This window comes from Oncorhynchus tshawytscha, linkage group LG03, assembly GCF_018296145.1.
Source record: "Oncorhynchus tshawytscha isolate Ot180627B linkage group LG03, Otsh_v2.0, whole genome shotgun sequence".
In the NCBI taxonomy this organism is placed as follows: domain Eukaryota; kingdom Metazoa; phylum Chordata; class Actinopteri; order Salmoniformes; family Salmonidae; genus Oncorhynchus; species Oncorhynchus tshawytscha.
In genome coordinates, this window is record NC_056431.1 from 61970480 (window position 1) to 61998256 (window position 27777).

General features: G+C 44.0%; 1 protein-coding gene across 1 annotated transcript in view; it reads left to right on the plus strand.

Annotated features, from left to right (window-relative positions):
• Window positions 1-1947: 1947 nt before the first annotated feature.
• LOC112233729 (immunoglobulin superfamily member 3-like) overlaps window positions 1948-27777 on the plus strand; it is a 169116-nt gene continuing 143286 nt past the window's right edge. The window contains exon 1 of the mRNA XM_042319803.1: window positions 1948-3053. Coding sequence (XP_042175737.1) covers window positions 3014-3053 — 40 coding nt within the window. The 5' untranslated portion in view covers window positions 1948-3013. The remainder of the gene's footprint in view (window positions 3054-27777) is intronic.

Here is a 27777-nt window from a genome sequence, read left to right on the forward strand (position 1 = left end):
TGTAACACTGACAAACTTCTGTGAACCCCGAGATACGCACCAAAAGAAAACAAATAAATAATTGATTTGCTTACTGAATGCACTCTGAAAATATGTGAACAAATCTCTCTCCTAAAGTGATACCAGTGCAGGGTTTCTCCCAAACTAACCCCATTCATGCTCACCATGAAGATTCAAGTCAAGTTCATTACAAGATCAAAACACCAAAACAATGTAGTCTATAGAAGGGGATTACTAATGACTGTTCTCATACTATTACTGTAATTATTGCTATTGAACAAATCCAAAGGAATACAGTCTGTTCTGGGCACAGGCAGTTGGTGGCACCTTAACTTAATTGTGGAGGATGGGCTCACGGTAGTGGCTGGAGCGGAATCAGTGGAATGGTATCAAATACATCCAAGACATGGTTTCCATGTGTTTGATGCCATTCCAATTTCTCCTATCAAGCCATTATTATGAGCTGTCCTCCCCACAGCAGCCTCCTGTGGTTCTGAGTCATAGCAAGGCTGGATGGCTTATTATGGGATGAGACCAGCAGGGAATTTAACACTCCTCTGTTTCCAAGGAGACTGCTATTTCTCTGATCAGAGTACCTGATATCAAGACACCTATACCTGTCAACGGTCTCACCTTTAACGACACAGGTCACAAACTCTGATGACATGTCAGAAGACATACTCTGTCTCTAAATTGCAAGTCTGTGTAGTTTTGAGGCTAGATAGATGCATACAGACAAGCCGCAGTGGATAACAACCAGACAAATGATTATTATAGAGACCATTATTTATGAGACAGGTTGTGTAACTCATGGGTTGTAGATGCTTTTTACGCACCTAAGTCTACATGTAGATGAGGATACCGTTACTTGTTTTGGGAAAAAAATGTAAAGAGGATGACATTATAAGGTGCATTATAAGGTGCCCAATGGCAGGAATATCCTACGTTCCATCATATCACTATCTAATCCGTGACTGGATTACTATGGCCAACCACTAAAGCCTTTGTTTTCTCCTGCAAAAACACAGATATTACCACTCAAAGCTGTCTCTCTTTCACATTTACTCCACAACTTATTTTTAAGACAAAATCCTAGGCCTAGGCAGATATGTTGAAGTGTTTTGAATAAAGATATTCAGCTGTATTTTCATTGTGGTTTATTCACAGTGTCAAAACAGCCAAACAGCGCTCAGGTATACCCAGCGGCCAGGTATACCCCGCCAAACCCCGCCAAACCATGCCAAACCAAAATATTTTGGCAGCCCCCTCGACTTCAAGTTTCTCCAACTGAAGTGCTGAGACCTATAGGTTTCCACTAGTTACCATAGCCGCAAAGTCTTAAAAATGAATTAAAACATAAAATAGCTTTTCAGTCTTCATTTAAGGTTAGGGTTATGCATAAGGCTAGCAGTGTGGTTAAGGTTATGGTTAAGGTTAGGTTTAATATCACATTTTTAAAAGATATTTGTGGAAATATTTGGGGTTTGTGACTTTGCTGTGGTAACTAGTGCAGGCTCACTTAGTGACCACCAAACATATACATGTTATAAACTACTTATAGAAATCATAAAGCTTTGTGTTCATTCTCAGTTCATGGGATTCATCCATGGCTCTGTACGTTTTGGAGATAGATGGAGAGAGAAATGTAAAAGTAAAAACACATGCTATCAATGAAATGTCAAGACTATTATTATTGGTATCATATTATTCAATAAAAGGGGGCATGTAATATCCCATGCCCATAACACGTTTATGTTCAATCCAATTGATCTGCATATGTAAACATTTAGACATTTTAATTTAGGGAGTGATTGGGAAAAAAAGAATGCATTTTGACCAATTGAGTGGGTCTTCAAGTCGGTGTCAGTCCTTATTGGGTGAATTGTAGAAAGTACCCGGTGTGGGATCGTGTGGCAGGCTGGTTCGTTTGCAAGGAATACAAAACTGCTTCTCTCAAAGTCTATTCTTCCAACCAGAGAATGAACTACATGGAATAAACCGTGGGAATATTCCAAAAGACTTTCATTGACTTTGACTGAACTTGCAAAGTGACTTGACTCGGAGCCGTTGATGAGCAGCAACTGAGTAGCGTTATTCTAAGGTATTGATCAGAAACACATGTGACGTTTGAGGCTATTTTCGCCGGTGTGGATGTATCAATATATTTGTGCACGAACAGCACATTGTGTAGGCGATGCACAACAGTCAACTCTCTGATCAACGGGAATAGACATTTCTATGACTATTATAAACACGTAGCTAATACAATAAGTAGTGTGGTTAACTTGCGATGGACTCGACCTATTGACGAATTCGTGCGGAGGTCCTTCCTATGTAATATTGCACTGCGTGCTCTGCGGCGACAGCGCCAGCCCATCGACTTTTTCTCCTAGCAGAGCAGTGAAAGGAGATTGATTTTACTGGAGCAGCCGTGGAGTGTGCACGACCTGCATACGTTTGGGTAGAGCTATTGCCGCCGGAGGAAGTATTTGATTTATTTTCTCACCAAAGGACTATGCATACAGATTTTTCGTATTGATCCGAACATCTTGATGTTGGCTAAATTCTAAATAGCGCACCAACAACGCAAGACACACACACACAACGCTGGACTCAGGACTCCCTGCTGAGGTGGTTTGTCATCCTACATCGAAGCGCCTCCGCAAGGGAGAATGGGCTGGGTCGCCTAGGCGTCTTTTATGGGGGCATTTCATTGACAATATGAGAAATAGCTGAGGGCGATAGTAGAGACAAGCTACACCCGAGTATACGGAGTCCCGCATCTCAGAGCAGGATACGGGAGATAGGTGAGGTCATTCCATAGGCAGTAGGCGGAGGGGATCTTACTCTCAAGCCAGCCCAGAAGCTTCGATCCTCGGGGTGTACCAGAGCTGCCCGACGCCGGATACCGAGTCGGCCGCAGACCCCTCATTTCCCCTTCAATAGACCGAAGTTTTGCGCCTCCAAACGGATTATAGGAACGGTTTCTGCGGAGAGAGAGAAACGGGAGACAATGGGCATCCACACGCTCCTTATTGCATGTGCGCTGCTTGGTAAGTCACTCCTGTGCCCCATTCCTTACATTGGACACATTGCAATCTTTCTCAGCGTCCGTTTATTAAAAAACAGAGCGAGTCTTCAGACTACCACACCTGAGTCACACCTGCACGACAGATCCCAACACTGTGTGTGTGTGTGTGTGTGTGTGTTTGTAGGAGTGAGTGTGCTAGTACCACCTCATTAGGAGTCCCTGGGAGAGGGCATTGTATTTGTCACTAATAACAGATGCATTTGAACAGCTGTGCTTGTGGATGAGTTGGATAACAGAGACCACATCCCCTTATTACTATGTGTAACCACCTTACATTTTTCACTTTACATAACACCCTGGGCCACTGCTATTATCTCTCTGTCAAACAAATGACATACTCTTTCAGACACATACTGTAGCATAGCCTACACACACACACATATACAGTATCAGTCAAAAGTTTGGACACCTGCTCATTCCAGGTTTTCTTTATTTTTCATTTTTTCTACATTGTAGAATAATAGTGAAGACAAACTATGAAGTAACACATATGGAATCAAAAAAGTGTTAAACAAATGCAAATATATTTGAGATTCTTCAAAGTAGCCACCATTTGCCTTGATGACAGCTTTGCACACTCTTGGCATTCTCTCAAACAGCTTCATGAGGTAGTCACCTGGAATGCATTTCAATTAACAGGTGTGCCTTGTTAAAAGTTAATTTGTGGAATGTATTTCCTTCTTAATGTGTTAGAGCCAATCAGTTGTGTTGTGACAAGATAGGGGTGGTATATAGAAGATAGCTAAATTTGGTGAAAGACCAAGTCCATATTTTGGCAAAAACAGCTCAAATAAGCAGAGAGAACAACAGTCCATCATTACTTTAAGACATGAAGGTCAATCCATCTGGATAATTTCAAGAACTTTGAAAGTTTCTTCAAGTGTAGTCACAAAAACCATCAAGCACTTTGAAACAGGCTCTCATGAGGGCCGCCACAGGAAAACAAGACCCAGAGTTACCTCTGCTGCAGAGTATAAGTTTGTTAGAGTTAACTGCACCTCCAATTGCAGCCCCCAAAAATGCTTTGCAGATTTCAAGTAACAGACACATCTCAACATCAACTGTTCAGAAAAGACTGCGTGAATCAGGCCTTCATGGTCGAATTGCTGCAAAGAAACCATGACTAAAAGACACCAGTAATAAGAAGAGACTTGCTTTGACCAAGAAACACGAGCAATGGACATTAGACCGGTGGAAATCTGTCCTTTGGTCTGATGAGTCCAAATTATTATTTTTTCGTTCCAACCGCCGTGTCTTTGTGAGATGCAGTTCCCACCGTGAAGAATGGAGGAGGTGCTTTACTGCTGACACTGTCTGTTATTTATTTAGAATTCAAGGCACACTTAACCAGCATGGCTACCACAGTATTCTGCAGCGATACGCCAGCCCATCTAGTTTGTGCTTAGTGGGACTATCATTTGTTTTTTAACAGGAAAATGACCCAATACACATCCAGGCTGTGTAAGGGCTATTTGACAAAGGAGAGTGATGGAGTGCTGCATCAGATGACCTGGCCTCCACAATCACCTGACCTCAACCCAATTGAGATGGTTTGGGATGAGTGGGACCGCAGAGTGAAGGTAAAGCAGCCAACAAGTGCTCAGCATATGTGGGAACTCCTTCAAGACTGTTGGAAAAGCATTCCAGGTGAAACTGGTTGAGAGAATGCCAATATTGTGCAAAGCTGTCATCAAGGCAAAGGGTGGCTACTTTGAAGAATGTAAAATATATTTTTATTTGTTTAACACTTTTTTACTACATGATTCCATCTGTGTTATTTTGTAGTTGTAATGTCTTCACTATTATTCAACAATGTAGAAAATAATAAAGAAAAACCTTGAATGAGTAGGTGTGCCCAAACTTCTGACTAGTACTGTACACACACACACACACATACAGCCCCAAACAAACACCAGATGGCTGCTCTGTTCCTAGATGGGAGGTATGTTAATGCTGCCGGGGGGACGGGACGGATGTGTGTGTGGTGAAAACAGACCGCTGCGATTCGGAGGACATTGAATGGGTTAGAGCAGTGGTTCCCAAACTTTTGTAGTCTCGTACCCCTTCAAACATTCAACCTTCAGCTGCATACCCCCTCCAGCACCAGGGTCAGCACAATCTCAAATGTTGTTTTCTGCCGTCATTGTAAGCCTCCACAACACACACTATATGATACATTTATTAAACACAAGAATTAGTGAGTTTTTGTCTCAAAGAGCTCTTATAGGACCAGGGCACAAATAATAACAATCAATAATTTTTCTCTTTATTTAGCCATCTTACATTTAAACCTTATTTGTTCATCAACAATTGTGAATAACTCACCACAGGTTAATGAGAAGGGTGTGCTTGAAAGGATGCACATAACTATGCAAGGTTAGGTTGTAGAATCTCCGTCTTAAATCATTTTCCACACACAGTCTGTGCCTGTATTTCGTTTTCATGCATGTAAGGGCCGAGAATCCACTCTCACATACAGTGGGGAGAACAAGTATTTGATACACTGCCGATTTTGCAGGTTTTCCTACTTACAAAGCATGTAGAGGCCTGTAATTTTTGTATCATGGGTACACTTCAACTGTGAGAGACGGAATCTAAAACAAACATCCAGAAAATCACAAAATTTGTAAGTTATTAATTAGCATTTTATTGCATGACAAGTATTTAATCACCTACCAACCAGTAAGAATTCCGGCTCTCACAGACCTGTTAGTTTTTCTTTAAGAAGCCCTCCTGTTCTCCACTCATTACCTGTATTAACTGCACCTGTTTGAACTCGTTACCTGTGTAAAAGACACCTGTCCACACACTCAATCAAACAGACTCCAACCTCTCCACAATGGCCAAGACCAGAGGGCTGTGTAAGGACATCAGGGATACAATTGTAGACCTGCACAAGGCTGGGATGGGCTACAGGACAATAGGCAAGCAGCTTGGTGAGAAGGCAACAACTGTTGGCGCAATTATTAGAAAATGGAAGATGTTCAAGATGACGGTCAATCACCCTCGGTCTGGGGCTCCATGCAAGATCTCACCTCGTGGGGCATCAATTTTTTTTCAATTTTACCTTTATTTAACTAGGCATGTCAGTTTTAAGAACAAATTCTTATTTTCAATGACGGCCTAGGAACAATGATCACGAGGAAGGTGAGGGATCAGCCCAGAACTACACAGCAGGACCTGGTCAATGACCTGAAGAGAGCTGGGACCACAGTCTCAAAGAAAATCATTAGTAACATACTAAGTCGCCATGGATTAAAATCCTGCAGCGGACGCAAGGTCCCCCTGCTCAAACCAGCGCATGTCCAGGCCCGTCTGATGTTTGCCAATGACCATCTGGATGATCCAGAGGAGGAATAGGAGAAGGTCATGTGGTCTGATGAGCCAAAAAAAACACGCCACTCGCCGTGTTTGGAGGAAGAAGACGGATGAGTACAACCCCAAGAACACCATCCCAACCATGAAGCATGGAGGTGGAAACATCATTCTTTGGGGATGCTTTACTGCAAAGGGGACAGGATGACTACACCATATTGAGGGGAGGATGGTGGGGCCATGTATCGCGAGATCTTGGCCAAGAACCACCTCCTCTCAGTAAGAGCATTAAAGATGGGTCGTGGCTGGGTCTTCCAGCATGACAATGACCCGAAACACACACAGGGCAACTAAGGAGTGGCTCCGTAAGAAGCATCTCAAGGTCCTGGAGTGGCCTAGCCAATCTCCAGACCTGAACCCAATAGAAAATCTTTGGAGGGAGCTGAAAGTCCGCATTGCCCAGCGACACCCCCGAAACCTGAAGGATCTGGACAAGGTCTGTATGGAGGAGTGGGCCAAAATCCCTGCTGCAGTGTGTGCAAACCTGGTCAAGAACTACAGGAAACGTATGATCTCGGTAACAAAGGTTTCTGTACCAAATATTAAGTTCTGCTTTTCTGATGTATCAAATACTCATGTCATGCAATAAAATGCAAATTAATTACTTAAAAATCTACCTATGATCTAAAAAAAATCTACCTATGATAAAAATTACAGACCTCTACATGCTTTGTAAGTAGGAAAACCTGCAAAATCAGCAGTGTATCAAATACTTGTTCTCCCCACCAATTATATGCATATCCTGAGTAACAGGCAGTTTACTTTGGGCACGCTTGTGAATATGGCTGCCTAAATATGGTTCCCAATCAGAGACAACGATAAACACCTGCCTCTGATTGAGAACCACTCCAGACAGCCATAGACTTTGCTAGATAACCCCACTAGCTACAATCCCAATACATACACACCAAAACCCCAAGACAAAACACACCACAATACAAAAACCCCATGCCACACCCTGGCCTGACCCAATACATGAAGAAAAACACAAAAATACTTAGACCAGGGCGTGACAGAAATATTTCTTGCAAGCTCCAAACCCAACAATGCAATAATAAATATCAATGTAGCACAAAAATAACAAGGTAGAACAAAACCAGAAATGGAAATAAGAAGAACACAAGAAAGTAAGAAGCTATATACAGGGTCTGTTCCAATAAGATATTTACAATGTGCTGAGATACTGGAGTGATAGAGGTAGATACAGTGCCTTTGGAAACTATTCAGACCCCTCGACTTTTTATACGTTTTTGCTCATTTATTAAAAAAAATAAACATATCACATTTACGTAAGTACTTTGTTGAAACATCTTTGGCTGCTATTACAGCCTTGAGTCTTCTTAGGTATGATGCTACAAGCTTGGCACACCTGTATTTGGGGAGTTTCTCCCATTCTTCTCTGCAGATACTCACAAGCTCTATCAGGTTGGATGGGGAGCGTTGCTGCACAGCTATTTTCAGGTATCTCCAGAGATGTTAGATCAGGTTCAAGTCCGGGCTCTGGCTGGGCCAGTCATGTGCCTTTTACTGAGGAGTGGCTTCAGTCTGGCCACTATACCATAAAGGCCTGTTTGTTGGAGTGCTGCACAGATGGTTGTCCTTCTGCAAGGTTCTCCCATCTCCACAGAGGAACTCTGGAGCTCTGTCAGAGTGACCATCACCTCCCTGACCAAGGCCCTTCTCCCCTAATTGCTCAGTTTGGCTGGGCAGCCAGCTCTAGGAAGAGTCTTGGTGGTTCCAAACTTCTTCAATTTAAGAACAATGGAGGTTCTTGGACCTTTTTAATGCTGAAGAAATGTTTTGGTACCCTTCCCCAGATCTGCACCTCGACACAATCCTGTCTGGGCCTTGGACCTCACGGCTTAGTTTTTGCTCTAACATGCACTGTCAACTATGGGACCTGATATAGATAGATGTGTATCTTTCTAAATCTTGTCCAATCAATTGAATTTACCACAGGTGGACTCCAATCAAGTTGTAGAAACATCTCAAGGATGATCAATGGAAACAGGATGCACCTGAGCTCAATTTCGAGTCTCATAGCAAAGGGTCTGAATACTTATGTAAACAAGGTTTTTGTGTTTTTTATTTGTAATACATTTGCAAAAATGTCTAAACCTGTTATGGGGTATTGTGTGTAGATTGAGGAGTTGTATTTATTGAATCCATTTTAGAACAAGGCAGGAATGTAACAAAATGTGGAAAAAGTGAATGCATCTGAATACTTTCCTGAAGGAACTGTATGTATAGGGGTAAGGTGACTAGGCATCAGGATATATGATAAACAGAGTAGCAACAGCGTATATGATGATTGTATTTGTGTGTGTAAGTTTGTAGAGTCCTGTGAGTGTGCATAGAGAGAGTGCAAAAACAAAATACAAGGGTCAACTCAGTCCATGTAGCCATTTTGTTAGCTATTTAGCAGTCTTATGGTTTGGGGATAGAAGCTGTTCAAGAGCCTGTTGGTGTCGGATTTGATGCATCGGTACCGCTTGTGTGCGGAAGCAGAGAGAATGGTCTATGGCTTGGGTGTCTGGAGTCTTTAACAATTGTACAAGCCTTCCTTTCACACTGCCTGATCTAGAGGTACTGGATGGCAGGGAGCTTGGCCCCAGTTATGTAATGGGCTGTGTCACACACTGACCTTAGATATCTCTGTTTTTCTATATATTTTGGTTAGGTCAGGGTGTGACTAGGGTGGGTACTCTAGTTTTTGAATGTCTAGAGTCTTTGTATGGCTATGTTGGCCTGATATGGTTCCCAATCAGAGACAGCTGTTTATCATTGTCTCTGATTGGGGATCATATTTATGTAGCCATTTTCTTCATTTTGTGTTGTGGGATCTTGTCTATGTATAGTTGCCTTAGTGCACATCAGTAGCTTCATGTTTCATTTGGTTGTTTGTTGTTTTGTTCAGTGAGTTTTGATTTATTGAAATGATGTGGAACTCTACTCATGCTGCGCCTTGTTCTCATCATTATGACGAACGTGACAGGCTGTCCTTTTCACCCTCTGTAGCACCATGCGATTGAGGGCGGTTCTGTTGCCATATAGTGATGCAGCCAGTCAAGATGCTCTCAGTGGTGCAGCTGTAGAACTTTTTGAGGATTTGAGGGCCCATGACAAACCTTTTCAATCTCCCTAGGGGTGAAGAGGCACTATCGTGCCTTCTTCACGACTGTGCACATATGAGTGGACCATTTTAAATCCTTAGTGATTTGGCACAGAGGAACTTTTAGCTCTTCACCCGGTCCACTGCAGTCCCATCGATGTGGGTGTGCCCTCTCCCCCCCTCCCCCGTTCCCTGTAGTCCACGATCAGCTCCTTGGTCTTACCGAAGTTGAGAGAGAGAGGTGGTTGTTCCGGCACCACACTGCCAGCTCACTGACCTCCTCTCTGTAGTCTCAACGTCGCCATGATCAAGCCTACCACCATCGTATTGTCAGCAAACTTGAGGATGGGGTTGGAGTTGTGCGTGGCCACGCAGTGGTGTCAGAACAGGGACTACAGGAGGGAACTAAGCACACACCCCTGGTGAGTCCCCATGTTGAGGGCCAGCATGGCAGAAGTGACATTGCCTACTCTCACGACCTAGGGTCGGCCCATCAGGAAGTCCAGGATCCAGTTACAGAGGGAGGTGTTCAGTCCCAGGGTCCCTAGCTCGGTGGTGCGCTTGGAGTGGACAATGGTGTTGAATGCAGAGCTGTAGTCAATGAACACCATTCTCACAGAGTAATTCCTATCTAGGTGGGTGAGGGTAATGTGGAGTGCAATTGAGATTGTGTCGTCTATGGATCTGTTGGGGCGGTATGCAAATTGGAGTGGGTCTGAGATGATTGAGTAGATGTGTGCCATAGCCAGCCTTTCAAAGCATTTCATGATTACAGATGTGAGTGCTACAGGGCGGTAGTCATTGTGTCATGAATCCGTAGAGTTCATGTAAACAGGAATGATGGTGGTCATTTTAAGACATGGGGATTACAGACTGGAACAAGGAGAGGTTGAAAATTACCAGGAGTGTGGCTGCCATCTATTCTGTGCATGCTCTGATAACACTCCCTACAATACCGTCCGGCCCTGCAGCCTTGCGTGTATTGACCTGATTAAAGACCTTAGTCACATCAGCCTCGGAGAGTGAAATCACCCAGTCCTCTGGGTCGGTGGGCGCACTCACGCACGGTACGGAGTTACTGTCGAAGCATGCATGAAATGCATTGAGTTCGTCTGGAAGAGGGGAATCGTTGGGCAGATCACGGTTTGGTCTTCCTTTTTTAATTTGTAATGGACTGTAGCACCAGCTACATGCAGCTGGCGTCAGAGCCTGTGTAATATGATTCCACCTTATTCATTGTCCTTTTGCTCGTTTGATGACTCTGTGGAGGTCGTAGTGGGACTTCTTGTAATTGTTCCTGTCCTCAGCCGTAGCCTCAGTGTTGCCTGCGAAAGCGCTGTATGTGTTAGCCCTGTCCATACGCTTTGCGAAAACCTCTGTGTTAATCCATGTCTTTTTATTGGCAAAGCGGCGAACCTTCCCTGTTGGGACAATGTCGCGGATGCATTTCCTTATGAAGCTGGTGACGGAGGTGGTTAGCTTGTCGACGTTATCGGCGGAACATATTCCATTCAGTGCTAGCAAAGCAGTCCAGCAGCATAACCATTTCTCAATGGAGCGAGTCATGGGTACATCCTGTTTTGAGCTTCTGCTTGTATGGTCAGGATCAGATTTGCCGAATGTTGGACGAGGGAGGGCCTTGTATGCTTGCTGCTGGGTAGAGTAACAGTGGTCTAGGACTTTATCACCCCTGTGGAGACTGATGCTGATGGAAGTTGGGCATCACATGTCTTAATGACACGGAATTAAAATCGCCGGCAACAAGAAAGGCAGCCTCCGGATGTAAGTTTTCCTGCATGTTTATAGCCTCATATAGTTTAAGTGCCAGTTTTAACAATCAGTTTTACAAGAGCACGGTGATCTGCTGTTACACAGCAAAAAAACTGGTGCTACTCTCTTCACACAATTTAGCATTCATTCCCCGGACACGTTAAAGACAAGTTGGAAAATAGCCTGCTGTGTTATTTTTAAACTCCTTAGGGACGTCCTGCTTAAATGAATCAGGTGCTTGTCTGCAGCATCTGTTTTTTTCCCTCTGGATGGAGTAACTCTGTACTGTGCTCTGTTTGTTTCTGTAGTGGTGAACTCTGTATAGCAGCACCTCATAATGGAGGTCATGAACTCTTTGACCTTAGAGCTGACCACCAGAGTTTTGTGCTGAGCGATAAGTGCTTTTTGAGTTTGTTTCAATTATTAAAAAATAATCCCGGTTTTCGATTTTGGTTTAGATGATTCTGCATTATGTGTGTTGATCGAACGGGTTGATTGAATGCAGAATAAAACCATTATTAAAAGTCCTATGATGGTAGTGACTGCCCATTTATTGCTTATAACTTAGTAAACATCATTAATTAACATTACTTTAATAAAATATTTCAGTTCTTTACATTTGTTTATTTAATGACTTTTTAATTTCAAGTCATCTCATCTCTATAGAGCTGCTGCCTATGCTGTCTGACAATATCACTATTTTAGTAGTTCTTCAAAGTAAATGAGGCATACTTTTATGACTGCTGAATACCAGATAGAGAGAGACCTTGTGAAGCAACTGCTCTCTCTCCCTTTTAATTGTGAATTCTTCTGTCTGTTCTCTCCATGTCTACCCCACAATAACCTAATGTAGCAGGCGTAAAAGAAACACAAAGCCCGGACATGTAGTGCGCAATGGATTATGGTTATTGTAGTTCATTGCCAAGTTTTCTGCTCTAAACTATTTAGAATATTGGCCTGTTGCACAGTTCAGGATGTATCTCTAGAGAAGCTGTGCAATGTATATATTGAGCTCACAGAAAGAAAGAAAACAGACGTTGGTCAAATAGTTGTTTTAAAATAAATGAAAATTTGCTTACCAGATTTCCAAAACAGCTGTTGATGGTTTTATAGTTGTGATTGTAGACCTAGATATTTTACAGTAAACATAAATGTGTTTAGGTGTGTGTGTGTGTGTGCACATTTTACTATACTTGTTAGTACCAGAAGTCACCACAAGAATAGTAAACCAACTACAATTCAGAGAAGTGAGGACATTTTAGTTAGTCCTCAATTGTAAAAATACTATTTTAGGGTTAGAATTGGGGTTATGGTTAGAGTTATGGTTAGGTTTAAGGGTTAGGGAAAATAGTTTTTTGAATGGGAATCAATTGTTGGTCCCCAAAAAGTATAGTAAGACATGGATGTGTGTGTGTCTGAGGTACCCTTACTCAGATAAGATCTAATGCAGTGTAAAGCATGCTTCAGTTTGGCTTGCGACTAGAGAATTGAATGAGTGTGCTCGCGTACTCCCTTAAAATACCTTCTTGAATACCTTCTTGAAAAATGAGAAAAAACTGCAATAGTACTGTTTGTCCATTTTGAGACGCCCGTAACCAGTATACACTTCCTCAAAATAGTCAGAATTAAAGATGACTCAAGAAATGTCTTTAATTCAGATGTTTTTGACGATGAGATCTTAGTCGCGCAATTTTACATCTAACTAAGATGTTTGGTGCGGTATTTCTCAATGAAAATAATTGCAAGTCCAAAACTAACAGAAACGTCACAAAATGTCATATGTGACCCGTTTCAAGAAGCGATGCGCATGTCGCACATCACTACGTCACAGGAGAAGCATATGACATTTTTATTTATTTTATTTTATTTTATTTTTGTATGTGTTTTTTTGGCATAAATGCCTTCTGGAGCATGTGAACTTTCATGTGCCTTAATAACAAACTTCTATGCCAACTGTAAATACAGTTGTTAAATTACGAACCTAGTTGATTTAGCCACAGAAAAAGTCAGAAACCTTCCCGCTAGTCATGATTGGCTGAGATAATGGATGGGCTGGACATGCCGAGAGATTACTTCAGATTGGGCTGCCATGTCACACTTTTCTGTCTATAACATGAGCTGCTCAATATGTGTCGATAATCGTTGTTACCACAGCTTTTTTGAAAGACATAACATTAGCCATGGAGATCTGTAAAAGTGTTGCTACTGCTCTCGATAGCATTGCTGCCCAGAATTTTGCAGGCGAAGACCAGTGGGAAAAAGTTGTGATGGACTACTTTATGCACAAGGTCAGTGTGAATCGGATTGACTTGACACAACAATGGGGCAAACGAGCTGTAGCTAGCGACAAACCAAACGGCAAAGACACGCTGCCGTGAAGTGGTAATCCATGTATACGGGGAAGAGTCTCGCTATGTTTTCAGATATTCATTTCAGATGTTTTTGTTTTGTTTTCATTGCATGTTAAAGTGTACTGTTAGCTAGCTAGCGAATGTTAGCTTTCTGGCTCGCTAGCTAACATTACGTGTATGCGATCTGTGTAGTAATATTGTTCGCATCTCAGAAAGCCATTTGCATTGCTAGTTAAAGCCTAATGAACATAGTTGGTTAGCTTTAGCTACCTGCAGATTCATACCCAAGCATTTCATGCATAGTGGCTGGCTATGACAATCCGTTTGTACTGTAGCTATGGATTAGGATTATGTTTCATTGTTTAGCTAGCTAGCTAGCTATATGTCTAAACAAAAGAGTCACTTCACAAGAGAATGATTACATGACCCATCAAGTTAGCCATGTGTGTTGGGGGTGATTATGGCCATCTATTGTATTTCATGAACATGTGTACATGTCTAGACCATAGTGACCCATACAATTAGCTAGATGTGGCTGGGGCTTGGTTGTAGCATTTATTTCCCATGAACCATCAATTTAGACAAGTGTCTGGGTAAGCATCATGTAATAATTCTAAAATATTTCAAAAACATTTTTATCTGGACACTTTCAAAGTCAGATTAGGATATAGGCCAAGGACTAGATGAAGTGTATTTATTTTTACCTGGTGTTTTTCTTCATTGCAGGCTACTACTTTCACCTCTTAGTCTTGCAATCTTTGGTTGTTTACTACACTACCTAACTCACTCTGTTTAGCACATGGCCTCACATGTGAATCCTTCAAGAGATGGATGGCAGGGTAGCCTAGTGGTTAGAGCGTTGGACTAGTAACCGGAAGGTTTCAAGTTCAAACCCCTGAGCTGACAAGGTACAAATCTGTCGTTCTGCCCCTGAACAGGCAGTTAACCCACTGTTCCTAGGCCGTCATTGAAAATAAGAATTTGTTCTTAACTGACTTGCCTAGTTAAATAAAGGTAAATTAAATTAAATGGTTGGGCTAAGGCTTAAGAGGGTGTGAATGATGCTGAATAGGTGTAGACAAAGAAGAGCTCTCCAGTAGGTGTACCAAAACATTAAAGGACCATTCTCTCAAAAGTGGGGTTACAAGTTTATCAACTTTCAAAGCATAATTACTTTCCCATTGTTCGTCAACTGCAGTGTGTGTGATTTTCCATTTTGTAGCTCGGAGTATCTACTCTCCGTTGTAAAAAACACCATTACATAAGACCCATTCGAGGCTGTGGGTTACATATGCACAAACTTTTCCAAACTGTTTCAGTTGGGAAGCATGTGGACGTTTTAACTGGTATGTTGATGGATTTGGCTGGTTTGCATAAATAGCTCCCTGATCTCCCATCCCCCGCTGTACTTTAAAGACCACGATAAGCTACCATCTTCTTTGAAGATCTCCCTTCTCTCCTCCCTGGTTTAGATGGGTACATTGGATGACGTTGTCCCCTAGATACTGATCCAAGATCAGTTTGCCTCTGATGGGTAAGGTTAGCATTTATAGGGGGGTAAGCTAATAGTAGAAATGTGCAACTCCTACTCAGGGCTCTGTTAGATAACAGGGTAGCCCAGATTCCACTCCTCCAGATCCACCCACAATGCTCTGGGTTTACATACCCAGACTCCTCTCTCTTCCTCGCTGGATTCTCCACCCAAACACAGCCTCAGTTGGATGCACATGAGACGTCAGCGTTACTATGGAGACAGCTCCCCTGCTGCACATCCACAGACGCTGACACACCATCCCACACACCTCCCTCCAGTGTTAGCCCCACACTTACACACATGCCCATGGCAGCCATTGCTGTTTTCAGATGAAAACAAAAGATGGTCGTCAGTATAGGCCTGAGCTAAACTAACCCACAGGGATGGAGGGATCCAATCTGATTCTCCCTGAAACTCAAGAGGAAAACACGTGTGTGTGTGTGTGTGTGTGTGTGTGGTTTTGCTTAACTTTTCATCCTGCATGCTGGAATGACGAACAATAGTAGAGAAGTCTGTTTGAAGAGCCTAATTAATAGTTAATTGGGTTCCTTTCCAATCTGTGGATTAATGCACAAACATAAGGAGAGCGAGCAAGCTGTCAATCTCTAACACCCACACTTACATCTACAGCTAAATGTGTGGGTTTGTATACTTATAAAAGATTGAAGATGGGATGTATAGTTTTACATTAACTTTAGCAGCTGTCTGGAGTTTGTACATACACGTTAGATGAGGGTGTGTGTGTTCCTGGATAGAAAAACTGTGCAGATGTGTTTGAATCTTTAATTGTTTTTGTAGATGTTCTGTATGTGTGTTTGTGAGTTAAAGGGAGCGTTTTAAGTCCATCTCTTGCCATGGTGTTGTAGGGCAGGGGAGCAGGTGGATATATGGAATTAATGGATTGGGGAAAGGGGGGCAGAGGGGGATGCTTCAGACGGGACAGGACAGGGGGTAGAGAAAGAAGTGGGTCTGTGTTTGAGACACCGCCTGTGTGCTACAGTAGGTGTTATTATATGGGTGAGTTGGCCATAAACACTACATTTTTTACCCTATCCTTCCCCGCCATCTCTCTCAATTATCCATTAATTCTGGGATGGGATGGGTAGAGGCATGGACAAATGCTTACACTTACCAGGCATCGCATTAGCTTTCAGAAATCTGCATTTTCCAAACACAGACCATTAAAAAAATCTGTGTTTTAAACCATTTCAACAGCATTTTATACTGAAAGTCAACAGTGGTGTTTTGCTTCAGTAAAGTTATAAGGTGCGTTCAACAAGGTTTTCTTCACACAAAATGCATTGTTGCAACACCATTCGACAGAAAATTGATGGCCAGTAAAAAACTGGTCCTGAACATCTCTAAAACCTAAGAATATTGTATTTGGCATAAATCATTCCGTAAATTCTAGAGCTGCCGCTTTCAAGGAGCGTGACACTAATCCGGACACTTATAAGAAACCCTCCGACGAACCATCAAACAGGCAAAGCGTCAATACAGGACCAATATCAAATTCCACAACACCGGCTCTGATACTCGTCAGATATGGCAGGGCTTGCAAACTATCATGGATTACAAAGGGAAACCCAGCCGCGAGCTGTCCAGTGACGCAAGGCTACCAGACAAGCTAAATACCTTCTATGCTCGCTTCGTGGCTAGCAACAATGAACCATGCATGAGAGCACTAGCTGTTCAGAATGACTGTGTGATCACACTCTCCGTAGCCGATGTGAGTAAGACCTTTTAAATAGGTCAACATTCACACGGCCTCAGGGCAAGACTGATTACCAGAAAACCTACTCTGAGCATGCGCTGACCAGCTGGCAAGTTTCTTCACTGACATTTTCAACTTCTCCCTGACCCAGTCTGTAATACTTACATGTTTAAAGCAGACCACAATAGCCCTGTGCCCAAGAACGGCAAAGTAATCTGTCTAAATGACTACCGCCCCGTAGCGCTCACATCTGTAGCCATTAATTAAATGCTTTGAAAGGCTGGTCATGGCTCACATCGACACCATCATCCGAGACACCCTGTACACACTCCAATTAACATACTGCGCCAACAGATCCACAGATGACACAATCTCTATTGACCTCCACACTTCACTTTCCCACATGGACAAATGGAACACCTACGTGAGAATGCTGTTCTGTGTGGCCGCACACAACTCTGGCCGCACACGATTTCAACACCATCATTAAGTTTGCAGACGACATGACGGTGGTAGGTCTGATCACTGACAACAATGAGACTGCCCACAGGGAGGAGGTCAGAGATCTGGCAGTGTGGTGCCAGGACAACAACCACTCCTTCAATGTCAGCAATACAAAGGAGCTGATCATGTACTACATGAAATGGAGGGCCAAGCACTCCCCCATCCACATTGATGGGGTTGTAGTGGAGCAGATCAAGAGCTTCAAGTTCCTCTGTGTCCACATCACTAAGGAATTCTCATGATCCACACACACACCAACACAGTTGTGAAGAGGGCATGGCAATGCCTCTTCCCCCTCAGGAGGCTGAGAAGGTTTTGCATGGGCCCTCAGATCCTCAAGAAGTTATACAGCTGCACCATTGAGAGCATCTTGACTGGCTGCATCTCCGCTTGCTAAGTCAATTTCTTGGCATCTGACCGCAAGGCGCTACAGAATGTAGTGCGTTTGGCCCAGTACATCACTGGGGCCGAGCTCCCTGCCTTCCAGGATTTCTATACCAGGCAGTGTCAGAGGACACTGGCCCTTCTTTGGACACTGTGTTAACAAACCTCCAAATGAGATTCAATGCCATACAACACTTCTTCCGTGGCCTCCAACTGCTCTTAAATGCTAGTAAAACTAAATGCATGTTCTTCAACCGATCGCAGCCCGCACCTGACTAGCATCACTACTCTGGACCGTTCTGACTTATAATATGTGGACAACTACAAATACCTAGGTTAGACTGTAAACTCTCCTTCCAGCCCCACATTAAGCATCTCCAACCCAAAATTAAATCTAGAATCATCTTCCTATTTCGCAACAATGCCTCCTTCACTCATGCTGTCAAATATACCCTCGTAAAACTGACTATCCTACTGATCCTTGACTTCCGCGATGTCATTTACAAAATAGCTTCCAACACTCTACTCAGCGAATTGCATGTAGTCTATCACAGTGCTATCCGTTTTTTCACTAAAGCCCCATACACTACCCACCACTGCGACCTGTATGCTCTCGTTGGCTGGCCCTCACTACATATTCGTCGCCAAACCCACTGGCTCCAGGTCATCTATAAGTCTTTGCTAGGTAAATCCCCACCTTATCTCAGCTCATTTCACTGGTCATCCCCAAAGCCAACACCTCTTTGGCCACATTTCCTTCCAGTTCTCTGCTGCCAATGACTGGAACGAATTGCAAAAATCATTGAAACTGGAGACTCATATCTCCCTTACTAACTTCAAGCATCAGCTGCCAGAGAAGCTTACCGATCTGTAAATAGCCCATCCAACTACCTCACCCCATATATATATTTGTTTTTGCTATTTTGCACCCCAGGATCTTTACTTGCACATCATCATCTGCACATCTCTCACTCCAGTGTTAATGCTAAATTGTAATTATTTCGCCACTATGGCCTGTTTATTTCCTTATCTCCCTAATCTTACTACATTTGCACACACTATATATAGATTTTTCTATTGTGTTATTGAATGTTTGTTTGTTTATCCCACGTGTAACTCTGTTGTTTTCACACTGCTATGCTTTATCTTGGCCAGGTCGCAGTTGTAAATGAGAACTTGATCTCAACTAGCCTACCTGGTCAAATAAAGGGGGGAAAAAAAGAGGAAGGCCCTAAAAATGGTCAGACTCCAGCCACCCAAGTCATAGACTATTCTCTCTGCTATCGCACAGCTAGCGGTACCGATACGCCAAGTCTGGAACCAACAGGACCCTGAACAGCTTCTTCCCCCATGCCGTAAGACTGCTAAATAGTTAGTCCGAGTAGCAATTGGTTAACTATTTAACTATCAGCAGCCTGATCAATTATTTGCAAAGGAGTTGTGTCGTGCTGCATGAAGCAAATGGTGATCATACCAGATACTGACTGGTTTTCTGATCCATGCTCCTACCTTTTTTTAAGGTATCGGTGACCAACAGATGCATATCTGTATTCCCAGTTATGTGAAATCCATAGATTAGGGCCTAATGAATTTATTTCAATTGACTGATTTCCTTATAAATCAAATCAAATTTTATTTGTCACATACACATGGTTAGCAGATGTTAATGCGAGTGTAGCGAAATGCTTGTGCTTCTAGTTCCGACAATGCAGTAATAACCAACAAGTAATCTAACTAACAATTCCAAAACTACTATCTTATACTTGTGTGTATAAGGGGATAAAGAATATGTACATAAAGATATATGAATGAGTGATGGTATAGAGCGGCATTATCAAGATGCAGTAGATGGTATCGAGTACAGTATATACATATGAAATGAGTATGTAAACAAAGTGGCATAGTTAAAGTGGCTAGTGATACATGTATTACATAAAGATGCAGTAGATGATATAGAGTACAGTATATATGTATACATATGAGATGAATAATGTAGGGTATGTAAACATTATATTAGGTAGCATTGTTTAAAGTGGCTAGTGATATATTTTACATAATTTCCCATCAATTCCCATTATTAAAGTGGCTGGAGTTGAGTCAGTGTGTTGGCAGCATCCACTCAATGTTAGTGGTGGCTGTTTAACAGTCTGATGGCCGTGAGATAGAAGCTGTTTTTCAGTCTCTCGGTCCCAGCTTTGATGCACCTGTACTGACCTCGCCTTCTGGATGATAGCGTGGTGAACAGGCAGTGGCTCGGGTGGTTGTTGTCCTTGATGATCTTTATGGCCTTCCTGTGACATCGGGTGGTGTAGGTGTCCTGGAGGGCAGGTAGTTTGCCCCTGGTGATGCGTTGTGCAGACCTCACTACCCTCTGGAGAGCCTTACGTTTGTGGGCGGAGCAGTTGCCGTACCAGGCGGTGATACAGCCCGACAGGATGCTCTCGATTGTGCATCTGTAGAAGTTTGTGAGTGCTTTTGGTGACAAGCCAAATTTCTTCAGCCTCCTGAGGTTGAAGAGGCGCTGCTGCGCCTTCTTCACAATGCTGTCTGTGTGGGTGGACCAATTCAGTTTGTCTGTGATGTGTATGCCGAGGAACTTAAACCTTGCTACCCTCTCCACTACTGTTCCATCGATGTGGATAGGGGGGTGTTCCCTCTGCTGTTTCCTGAAGTCCACAATCATCTCCTTAGTTTTGTTGACGTTGAGTGTGAGGTTATTTTCCTGACACCACACTCCGAGGGCCCTCACCTCCTCCCTGTAGGCCGTCTCGTCGTTGTTGGTAATCAAGCCTACCACTGTTGTGTCGTCCGCAAACTTGATGATTGAGTTGGAGGCGTGCGTGGCCACGCAGTCGTGGGTGAACAGGGAGTACAGGAGAGGGCTCAGAACGCACCCTTGTGGGGCCCCAGTGTTGAGGATCAGTGGGGTGGAGATGTTGTTGCCTACCCTCACCACCTGGGGGCGGCCCGTCAGGAAGTCCAGTACCCAGTTGCACAGGGCGGGGTCGAGACCCAGGGTCTCGAGCTTGATGACGAGCTTGGAGGGTACTATGGTGTTAAATGCCGAGCTGTAGTCGATGAACAGCATTCTCACATAGGTATTCCTCTTGTCCAGATGGGTTAGGGCAGTGTGCAGTGTGGTTGTGATTGCATCGTCTGTGGACCTATTTGGGTGGTAAGCAAATTGGAGTGGGTCTAGGGTGTCAGGTAGGGTGGAGGTGATATGGTCCTTGACTAGTCTCTCAAAGCACTTCATGATGACGGAAGTGAGTGCTACGGGGCGGTAGTCGTTTAGCTCAGTTACCTTAGCTTTCTTGGGAACAGGAACAATGGTGGCCCTCTTGAAGCATGTGGGAACAGCCGACTGGGATAGGGATTAATTGAATATGTCCGTAAACACACCAGCCAGCTGGTCTGCGCATGCTCTGAGGGCGCGGCTGGGGATGCCGTCTGGGCCTGCAGCCTTGCGAGGGTTAACACGTTTAAATGTTTTACTCACCTCGGCTGCAGTGAAGGAGAGGCCACATGTTTTGGTTGCAGGCCGTGTCAGTGGCACTGTATTGTCCTCAAAGCGGGCAAAAAAGTTATTTAGTCTGCCTGGGAGCAAGACATCCTGGTCCGTGACGGGGCTGGTTTTCATTTTGTAATCCGTGATTGACTGTAGACCCTGCCACATACCTCTTGTGTCTGAGCCGTTGAATTGAGATTCTACTTTGTCTCTATACTGACGCTTAGCTTGTTTGATTGCCTTGCGGAGGGAATAGCTACACTGTTTGTATTCAGTCATATTTCCGGTCACCTTGCCCTGATTAAAAGCAGTGGTTCGCGCTTTCAGTTTCAAGCGAATGCTGCCACCAATCCACGGTTTCTGGTTTGGGAATGTTTTAATCGTTCCTATGGGAACGACATCTTCAACGCACGTTCTAATGAACTCGCACACCGAATCAGCGTATTCGTCAATGTTGTTGTCTGACGCAATACGAAACATATCCCAGTCCACGTGATGGAAGCAGTCTTGGAGTGTGGAATCAGATTGGTCGGACCAGCGTTGAACAGACCTCAGCGTGGGAGCTTCTTGTTTTAGTTTCTGTCTGTAGGCAGGGATCAACAAAATGGAGTCGTGGTCCATGAACTGTACCTCAGTAAAATCTTTGAAATTGTTGCGTTTATATATTTGTTCAGTGTAAACAAGGTTTCTGTGTATCATTTTCAATAAATTGCTAAAATTTCTAAACATTTTTTCACTTTGTCATTATGGGGTATTTGGTGTAGATGGGTGCGAATCGATTTTTGATTTCAGGTTGTAACCCAACAAAATGCCAATGGGTATGAATACTTTCTGAAGGCATTGTGTGTGTAACTGTTAGATGCACCCACACAGAAACACACACACATGCTCACTACATGTCAATGTTTTTAAATGTATGGAAATTGTCGTCTTGTCTGTAATGTATTTTATGTTGCCCCCAGTAAGAATATCTGTCGCCATTGGCGTCAGCTACGGTAGGTAGCCTAGTGATTAAAGCATTTGGCCAGTAACCGAAAGGTTGCTAGATTGAATCCCTGAGCTGAGTTAAAAAATCTGTCATTCTGCCCCTGAACAAGACAGTTAACACACTGTTCCCCGGTTGGCTGTCATTGTAAATAAGAATTTATTCTTAACTGGCTTGCCTAGTTAAATAAAAAAATAAAGGGTTCTCTCCCTACCAATAGTTGCTCAGTTTGAGGGACACTGTCCCACCGAGGAGCACTTGAAAATGAGGGGGAGGGATAAGGATGGGGCGGGGGTATTGGGATTGAGCCTCAGTGTGGGACTGAGAGGGTGTTTTCACAGCCAGCTTCAAAGCACTTGAGGCCCACAGCAGAGCAGTCCAGCAGCACACTGTGTTATTTACCCAACACCACAGGCCAGTTAAAGACAAGCCGGCAGAGCACTGTGTTATTTACCCAACATCACAGGCCAGTTAAAGACAAGCCGACAGAGCACTGTGTTATTTACCCAACATCACAGGCCAGTTAAAGACAAGCCGACAGAGCACTGTGTTATTTACCCAACATCACAGGCCAGTTAAAGACAAGCCGACAGAGCACTGTGTTATTTACCCAACATCACAGGCCAGTTAAAGACAAGCCGACAGAGCACTGTGTTATTTACCCAACATCACAGGCCAGTTAAAGACAAGCCGACAGAGCACTGTGTTATTTACCCAACATCACAGGCCAGTTAAAGACAAGCCGACAGAGCACTGTGTTATTTACCCAACATCACAGGCCAGTTAAAGACAAGCCGACAGAGCACTGTGTTATTTACCCAACATCACAGGCCAGTTAAAGACAAGCCGACAGAGCACTGTGTTATTTACCCAACATCACAGGCCAGTTAAAGACAAGCCGACAGAGCACTGTGTTATTTACCCAACATCACAGGCCAGTTAAAGACAAGCCGACAGAGCACTGTGTTGACTGACTACTAACCCTCACCCCTAACCATTACAGCCTGTTCCTGAGCTAATGGAGAGGGGAAACGGAGAGGGAAGGAAATAAACATTGAGAAAGAAGAAGACATACACAGGCAGAAAGAGAGACAAATGGAGGGAGATAGGCTGAGGGGGAAAGGGCCTGTGTTTCAGCTCAGTAATTTCAGTTCGTTTAGCAATCCCCAGTCCCTCCCTCTCGCCCCCTCCAGCTTACTGCAGCCACCAACAAGGCCAGGCTGAGAGAGAGGACCAGATCATCATGTCTGCTATTACCTTATCTCAACATGGTGCACAGAGAGGAAATGGGGGAAAGACGAGGGTATAGAGAAAAGGGGGGCAAGAAAAAGAAAGGAAGGATAGATGAGAGGGGGAGAGAGGCTGAGGATGAGTTTTGATAACCAGTTGTGTTGTGGCTGAGGTCCAACCTCTGAGCAAGAACAGAGACAGCAGCCAGAGGGTACAAGGAACATCAAGCACTGCTGCACAGTCACACACACACGCAAAATACTATAAAGTATGTATTTTATTTAGAATTTATTTTATTAGGATCCCCATTCATTTATTTGTCAATTTAACCTTTATTTAACTAGGCCAGTCAGTTGCAACTTGGGTCGCATAACTTTATGGGAGTTTTGGGAGCCACTCGATAGGAAGTGACATTTGCTCCAATCTTTGTTCTGCCAGTAGATTTTGAGGAATATTTGTTTTACTTCTCCCATTGACTTCTCAAACTGGTCTGGTCCGGTCTGCCGTGTCTGCTTCGCTAGCTTTCCAGAAGTCTCACGATGCTGTGCCACTTGGTTTAGAAACTCTGCGGCTGAGATATCTCAGTTGGATTGTGATCGTTTGGCTTCCTCATAAACCCACATAATGCCCATTTACAGCTTTGCCATACCTATGGCCGATCTCTCTCTTCCAAATCTTTGGGAACAGATGTCAATTAGGCTAGGATTTTCAGGGTTTTGATAAGGGTAAAGTTGTGTGGTTGATTTTTTTAAAAGGGGTAGAATTTTTTCATACATGTGCATTTATATAAATTTTTCCCAAAGCTTTTAGCTGCCTCTGTACCACCTGGGTGAGTTTCTTTGGCAGGTAGGGAACATTCCCTGGCCAACTTGACAGGTGGACCCAGGACATTACTTCCAGACCCTGATAGACATGATTATCACCACTCAGATGGATGTGGATGATAAATTATGAGTCATGTAAAGGCTAAAGTTGAGATCTCATCTCCTACTCTCTCTTTTTTTGTTGTTGAATTTGACCCCCTTTTCGTGGTATCCAATTGTTAGTATCTTGTTAATATCTTACTATCTTGTCTCATCGCTACAACTCCCGTACGGGCTCAGGAGAGACGAAGGTCAAAAGCCATGTGTCCTCCGAAACACAACCCAACCAAGCCACACTGCTTCTTAACATAGCACGCATCCAACCCGGAAGCCAGCTGCACCAATGTGTCGGAGGAAACACCGTGCACCTGGCGACCTGGCTAGCGTGCACTGCACCCGGCCCGCCACAGGAGTTGCTAGTGCGTGATGAGACAAGGATATCCCTACCGGCCAAACCCTCCCTAACCCGGACGATGCTAGGCCAATTGTGCGTTGCTCCATGGACCTCCCGGTCATGGCCGGCTGCGACAGAGCCTGGGCTCGAACCCAGAGTCTCTGGTTGCATAGCTAGCACTGCGATGCAGAGCCGTAGACCACTGCGCCACCCGGGAGGCCACCTCCTACTCTCTCTTAAGCCGGGTGTACACAACACGATTTTGGCCCCAATTTAGCTGACCCAGACAAGTTTTTGAGATCAGTGACAAAATCCCCATGTCATTCCCTACTTGGGGCTCGCGGCCATCACCAATGCTCATTTTAAGACTCAATCTCATCTTTGAGCAGTTTCAGACATTTTTTATTTAATCGGCACAAAATCTGCAATGTTCTTGTAGTGTGATGTGTGCAACAACAAGTTTTGAGAACAGTGATCAGCAATAGCCAATGAGAGCTCGCCAGAGAAGAATGCAGTGAGATGACGATGGTTCACATCACCCAGAATGCAGACTCTCCAGCAGGAGCCATGACTACAACTAGTATGTATTTGTACTTGCCTTTAACCAAAGCCAAAGTGTCAAATTGTTCGAGAGCAATGTTATTCAATGTTATTCAATTCAAAATGTCTGTGCCACATCGTTTAGTGTGCGCACCAACCCTACGTTGGCACAACAACAAACTACAGGAAAGACAGTGGTTTAATGTGCGAGGCTCAGCGATATTAGGATTTAGAAAGTTGTGTACACCTGGCTTTACGCTCACTTCTCCACTGTATGGTGTGTGTGTGTGTGTGTGCCATACTGACTCGGAGAGAGTCTGTCCCTGCCTGCCTGTCCATTTCCATCACAGCTTCTCACAGAGTAGTGCTGGTGAAAGGATAGATGTAATGTAAGAGCCGTCTTAATATGGACCCAGGGCCATATAAATGTAATATGGAGAGAAATAGGACAGTCCTCTGAAATGAATTGATGCCTGACATGGTCCATTTCTTTCAAATGAAAATCACCCTTTTGCTCTCCCTCCCTCTTTCCTTCTCTCACACTCTCTTTCTCTGTGTTAATGGGTGTTAAAGGGGCATGATGTTGAGGGGATCCATAGGGAGAGGGAGGTAGATTGATTTTGGAGAAGGTTTAACCCAAGTCTAGTGTGAGACTTACATATGCACACCCCCAGCACACGGTGAAGTAAACGTATCATGTTTCAGTGTGCCTCCATCATGTAGCACCCTGGAGACTTTTTGGCCTCTCTTTGCTCTTTCTCCTTCTCTTCATCCCCCTCTTTCTATCATCCATCCACCCATCCCTCTCTCCCTCCCCCCTCTCTCTGTCTGAGAATGTTCACAGGATTCCAGATCTTTCAGATGAGACTGAGGCTCCCTGTTGAGAGATTGAGGACACTGATTGAGGCAGAGCCCATTGATTTATTTATTTATCTCTGTTCTATAATAATATATTCCTTTTTCCCCCTGCCTCCAGTTGCCTTTACCCCACATTTCTTCTAATTGTTCTTAGAAGTGTTTGGTGGAGGAGTTGAGACGGGACTGGGATTGTGTTGTGATCATTAGTCCGTGGTGTGGTCCATTCTGTGACAGAAATAGATTCACCTGGGCATAGTGAGGAATGATGGCCAGGGATAGATGTACTGCTACCCTGTGTATATAGCCAAGTTATTGTTACACATTGTGTATTTATTCATATAGAAAAAAACATATTTTTCGCTCTGCATTGTAGAGAAGGGCTCATAAGTAAATATTTCACTGTTAGTCTACACCTGTTGTTTAGGAAACGTGACATTTTACTTGAGGGAGGAGAGAGAGATAGCGGGACCATCTTATGGCTCCACTGATGCCAGCAGGATGACAAAAGATATGTGGCTTCAAATATGATCAGCCGTAACGTATTTGTGTTTATGGTGTGGAATGGATGTGTCACCTTTCTGTGTGTGTGTGTGTGTGTGTGTGTGTGTGTGTGTGTGTGTGTGTGTGTGTGTGTATGAGATTATCCTGTGAGGGTTGGAGTAAGTCGGTGGTGTGTGAGTGTTAACAGTACAGTTCTGTGAGATGATGCTTTCACTGTGGATAAGACACCAGCCACAAATGATTGGATTAGTGTATAACCCCCCCTCTACCAATATAATCCTCTTTACAGCTTCCTCTTTTAGTGCATGTGTGTGCGCATGTTAGTTTATGTTTCAAAGCTTTTTAGTGTCATTGCCTGCAAGAATGTGTGATTACCTGCCTTTGCCTGAACAGAGAACAGACTTGAGAGGATGACAGACAGACAGACAGACAGAGCTGTCAGAGGGGTAGAGACACAGCTATATAAGGCTTATAGATGAACGCTAGCAGTTCCAGGGGCAGTTAGTGATAAAGACGAGGCAGCCAGAGGTGAAGAGGCAGCCAGAGGTGAAGAGGCAGCCAGAGGTGAAGAGGCAGCCAGAGGTGAAGAGGCAGCCAGAGGTGAAGAGGCAGCCAGAGGTGAAGAGGCAGCCAGAGGTGAAGAGGCAGCCAGATAGTGGGTACAGAGGGATTAGGTTGGAGGGATGGAGTGATCAGTTAGAATTCTGGAGGTTTTGGTATGTCATTGTCAGCCTCTCAAAACAGCCTGCAGAGCGCCGGGCTGCTTTGAAGTATCACAGAGCTGCTTAAACCCTGCCTGAAAAGACGCAGAGAACCGCGAGGCACAGAGGAGAGACAGGAATCCGAGAGAGAGAAACAGGGAAGAGAGACTGGAGGGAGTGAGAATGAATGGAGAAGGGGTAGCGAGGATGGAGGGTGTATTGAGAGGAGAGGTTGAGAGTGAGGGAGGCTGGAGGGTGTATGAGGAGAGAGGTAGAGACTGACGAGTGGGAGCGAGGCTAGAGGGTGAATGAGGAGAGAGGTAGAGGCAGTGATACAGGACCAGGACAGCCTAATCATGATC